The sequence below is a fragment of the Lolium rigidum genome, chromosome 5, assembly GCF_022539505.1.
Source record: "Lolium rigidum isolate FL_2022 chromosome 5, APGP_CSIRO_Lrig_0.1, whole genome shotgun sequence".
In the NCBI taxonomy this organism is placed as follows: domain Eukaryota; kingdom Viridiplantae; phylum Streptophyta; class Magnoliopsida; order Poales; family Poaceae; genus Lolium; species Lolium rigidum.
This window is the reverse complement of record NC_061512.1, coordinates 219,388,584-219,393,469: the sequence shown is the minus strand read 5'-3', so window position 1 is coordinate 219,393,469 and position 4,886 is coordinate 219,388,584. Positions and strand designations below refer to the sequence as shown.

At 43.5% G+C, this 4,886-nt stretch overlaps 1 protein-coding gene across 2 annotated transcripts; it reads left to right on the top strand.

Annotated features, from left to right (window-relative positions):
• The first annotated feature begins 257 nt into the window (after positions 1-257).
• On the top strand, positions 258-3,430 carry LOC124652553 (beta carbonic anhydrase 5, chloroplastic-like). 2 transcript variants are annotated; one of them, XM_047191587.1, is made up of 10 exons: positions 258-359; positions 455-507; positions 1,409-1,552; positions 1,650-1,698; positions 1,792-1,905; positions 2,011-2,064; positions 2,176-2,267; positions 2,353-2,458; positions 2,835-3,045; positions 3,121-3,430. In XM_047191587.1, the coding sequence occupies exons 1-9, from the start codon at positions 273-275 to the stop codon at positions 3,030-3,032; spliced, it is 897 nt and encodes a 298-aa protein (XP_047047543.1). In that variant the 5' UTR covers positions 258-272; the 3' UTR covers positions 3,033-3,045; positions 3,121-3,430. The 2 variants fall into 2 exon arrangements, with proteins under 2 accessions (XP_047047543.1, XP_047047542.1); XM_047191586.1 differs by having other exon boundaries at positions 3,116-3,430.
• Positions 3,431-4,886: the final 1,456 nt, after the last annotated feature.

Sequence of the window (4,886 nt, the reverse complement as noted above, 5' to 3'; positions counted from 1 at the left end):
GTCCGCGTCCACTTCCCAACTGCATAAATTAATCATCGACGTTTCCGCCGCTAACCAGCTCAACGACCCTAATTTATTCCTCCCACCACCACCGCGCCGCGCCGCCCGGGCCTCGGTTCCTCCGTCACATCGCCGTCGCCCGCCCCTCCTCCACCACCTCGGCGCGCCCGTAGAAAAGCCTCGGCCATCGCCGCCCCTTCCTCAAATGCCCGAGAGCCCACCGACCCCTGAGCCGCGCGCTGGTACTACCGACCACTCGCCCCCACCACCACATGGCTCCCACCCTCCTCCGGCCCGCCTCCCCGTGCCGCCACCTTGCGCCGGCCGCCGACTCCGGCCGGAGCCGCGGCGCCGTGTCGGTGAGTCAGATTCCCCGCCCGCCCGTTTCCGGAGCTCTCCCAGATTCCCCGTGGTTCCTTTTCTTGATTTTGTGGCTTTTCTTGGCGTGCGGCAGGTCGCTGATTCCAGAGCGCGCGGCGGTGCCCTCCGGGCCGGAGGATCTGGACGGTGAGTTTACCCATCTCAGGCCTCAACTTTGTAGCTTTGTTAGTTTGGACGAATCACCTGCTCGTCTGAATTCTCCGGCTATAGTACGCCATTTTGGTGCGAAAATTACAGTTTGCGGTACTGCTTCCCTGGAAAACCTTCTTGTTCGGAGCTGTTGTGCTGTTTTACTTGACCAGCTTGCATGCAATTGTGTTCACGGATTAATTTAGCTGTTTTCTCATTTCTCAGTGCCTAGTAAGTTAATGTCCATGGCTCTGTTTCCATTTCGTGGGTGCTGTATGACTGTGTAGAAGATCGGAGGAAACAGATCCAAAATTGGGGAATAATAAATCTTGGCACGCACGAATTCTTTCAGGCGAGACAGCGGTGTAATACAGAACTTTGTTAACTCAGTATTAACTATGTCGCACTGATATGATTCAAATTGTAGTTTGCTGTCTTCCAGTGGGAAATACAATGGTAAGGGATAAGCATAGTGCCCTACTTCCCTGTTTTAACATAATACAGGGGTCACACCGTAGCATTAAAATCAAATCTTGGGACTGTTTAGTCACGGATTCCTATTGTCAATATGCTAACTACTGGCCTGGTTCCAGCAGCCCGCTATGCTATGGGTTGCACAGATAAGATCTCTCAATTGTCTATCATAAGTGGTCACATTTTGTTCCGTTGATAATTCTGGGCTGGTTAACGGGTTATGCTTATAGCTGGGTAGTGCCATCTCTGAAATTAAATGCTGACGTGCTAACAAAGCAGTAGCCTTCAACCAAACATGGTGCTGGAAAGCACCAATTTTTACGATTTGCTCGCTTGATGTTAAATCTTCGTTTTTAAAAGAACAGAGAATTTTTCTTTTATAACATATTATGTATCAGAAAATAAATTTTATCATCTCATGCAGTACAAAGGCCTCGAGAGATCATTCTGGCTTGACCCGGCAACTTCTAGATTTTCAACATGATACAGTAAATGAGCCAGATGGGGATTATGATCCATTGGGTGAGCTGAAAGCAAGGTTCATGGACTTCAAGCAACGGAACTATGTGTAAGTCGACCATGTGGTACATAATGAATGTTTCGCTTTCAGATGTTAGATGAATATATTTATTTCTTGACATTGTTGTTTTTGTAACTGTGCTCAGGGAAAATTCTACCAAGTATCAGAATCTTGCTGAGCAGCAAACACCAGAGGTACAGCATTGTAATGTGAATTCCAAATCTTCATATTTTTCAATTTACTGATCCTTATGTGTATTACCATTGGTTTCATGTTCCTGTGTCCAGTTCATGGTGGTTGCTTGTGCTGACTCCAGGGTCTGCCCTACTAGTATTTTGGGGCTTCAGCCAGGGGATGCATTTACTGTTCGTAACATAGCAAATTTGGTACCACCATACGAGGTATTATCAAATTAGCATATCTTTAGGTTTTGTTGAACTTCTAAAGCAGTATATGCAGTTTTTATTGTGGAAGTTCTAATTGTAAAAAAAATGTTGCAATATCAGCATGGAGCTTCAGAAACTACTGCGGCACTAGAGTTTGCTGTTAACACACTTAAGGCAAGAATCTCTTGTGATATGGCTTCCATTTTTCGTTCCTCACATGGATGTGACAGAACCTATGCAGCAACTAGGTATCCAGTATTGATAAAATTACCTGCATTTGTTCAGGTACCGAATGTTCTAGTGGTCGGTCATAGTCGTTGTGGTGGCATCCAAGCACTAATGAGCATGAAAAATAAGAAAGATGATTCCAGCTCTAGGTAAAATGCTTGCCCCCATTTCCCCTTTTCATATTCCATTTTTGTACGTTTACATGATACAAGGCTGGTTGTTTTTATTGAACAGAAGCTTTATCAGAGACTGGGTCTCTCTTGGGAAGAGCGCAAGATTGAGCACTGAAGCAGCGGCTGGAAATTTGAATTTCGAATCACAGTGTAGACATTGTGAAAAGGTGATTTTCTTCATATCATTGTGATGCGCGATTGCAAACATTGAACTATCATATTAGTCATTTCCAGCCTTGTATATTCCAAGTCATCTCAAGATTTAAGGCGGTAAACGCGCTATTGATTACATGCTACTTTCTTGGTTGAGTTCATATGCCTTCAAATTCTTAATTTTTTTAATTAGATATAGTGTGGTTTGTATCTCTACACCTCAAATTTGTCTTCATATGCATGCTAAATGCCAACCGTTTCCTATCTTTGATCTCTGAAAGTGTCATGAAATTTGAGCATCTGATATAGTTGAACATAAAGATATATTGTCTACTTATCTGAAGTAGAACCATCATCATGGTCTGACAATGAGTAAGTTATTTGGTGCAGGAATCCATTAATAGCTCACTGTTGAACTTGTTAACATACCCATGGATAGAGGAAAGGGTGAAGGAAGGATCTTTGAACCTTCATGCGGGATACTACAACTTTATTGATTGTACATTTGAGAAGTGGACATTAGTGTACCGTCCAGGGTTGGAAGGTGGCAGCAAGTATGCCATAAAGAACAGGTCTACCTGGTCTTGATCAATGAACATAGGTATAGTTCACTCTGCCATTCTTTCATTGCAACTTACTCCAGTTGGTATTGATATAGAAACTCTTTTCAGTGCAGAAGAATATTCCTGCAATGGAGTAAAGTGCAGCACAGCGAACAATATAGTACCATAGTAAAGTTTGTCAGATCGCCGGGGACAAAGTAAATTCAGTCCAATTAGCTATGTCTTGTTTCCTATCATGGAATCGCCAAACAGTGTCTCAGTAAACTGCAAAACTACAGTCAAACGAAACAATGTACAATACTGCCACATTTGGCTCAGACCTCGTGTTGTTGTTGTAACATCTGTATCATTCCATGTAACATTATAACAATAAGATACAACTTTGTAATGTTTTGTGCTATCATTGTATAATTATTTTGAATACATGTTGAACTCAGACAAACAAAACTGCTCTGTAATGCCAGACCGTAGCATTATAAACTTAAGCTCATTGTAATTCCTATATGTTTGTGTGTTGAAAGGTTCCTGTTGTGTGAGCCCACTATATTTCTTCATTTTCATGGGTTCTGTGCTGCTGACATTGAGACTGTTCTAGACGACTATTTATTCAATGTATCAATGTAACAATAAGTTACAGCCTTGTAATGATTGCTGCTATCAATGATAATTATTTTGAATACATGTTGAACTCGGACATGCCCTGCAATGTCATTTTGTCGGATCATGACATACTAAAATTTAGCTCGTTGTAATTTCTATATATTTGTGTGTCGAAAGGTTTCTGTTATCTGTGACCACTATATATTACCTCCTATTCATGAGTTATGTACTGCTAAGATTCATAATGTTCTAGGCGACTGCTTATTTCATATTTTTCTTCCTTCAACATAAGGTGTGGACTTGGTTGTATTAGTTTGCCATTCACAGTTTTCTTGCCTGAACAGCATAAAATGTGTCACTGGCAAACAAGCACCAATTGGTTGCTCCAGAGGATAACTGTGCTAGCAACTGCAAGTATTGTTCTAACTGTCATCACAGAACCTGAAGAACAGAGTTAATGATGGCAAAGCCAACTGAGTGAGAAAAGGCAGGCTACCCAGTGGTGTTCATCATGAGGTCACCAGCTACCTTAAACCTTGGGAGATCAGCGCCGAAAAACGCTGCCTCTTGATCCTCCATGCTAAGGAGCACGGCACAGAGCGCTGCCTGCAATGCCGTCTGGGATGCGCCGGCCGTCTGCCCGACGTCTAGCTCCAGGATGCTCTGCGTGCTCTCGCCGACAGTGGCAATCTCCGCGCGGACCATGTGGTTTTTATTTTCTTCATATGCTAGATGCCAATCGTTTCCTACCTTTTTTCTCTGCAAGGTATCATGAAATTTTAGCTTGTTAGAGCATCACTAGTAGAGCCCCTAAACCTTCAAATTTTCAAAGCAGTTTAAGGGTTGAGAATGGGCTTTTTAGCACTTTTAAGAGGTGAAAAACAGGGGCAAAAACTAGAACCCTCAAACCCTTAAAACTGAGAACTGAGGGCAGGGACTAGAACCCTCAAACCTGCGTCTTGGAGAAGCCCCATGAACAACGTCGTCGTTGTGGGCATTACATCGAGCACCTCGTGCACGATGGGTGGAGGGTCGGCGATTGTGGGCACCGGGGCGGCCTTCTTCCGCGAGGTGGTCTTCTTGACGGCGGGCTTGGCGCCCGCAGGCTTCTTCCTGAAAGATCGAGATGCCGCCTAGAGGGGGGGGTGAATAGGCAATTAAAAACTCTTGCGGATTTGTCTTGTAAGAATGCGGAATTAAACTAACGTTTAGTTTACAAGCACAAACCCTAAGTATGCTAAGCTCAACTAAGTGTAACAATAGCAACTAGAGCTAAGCA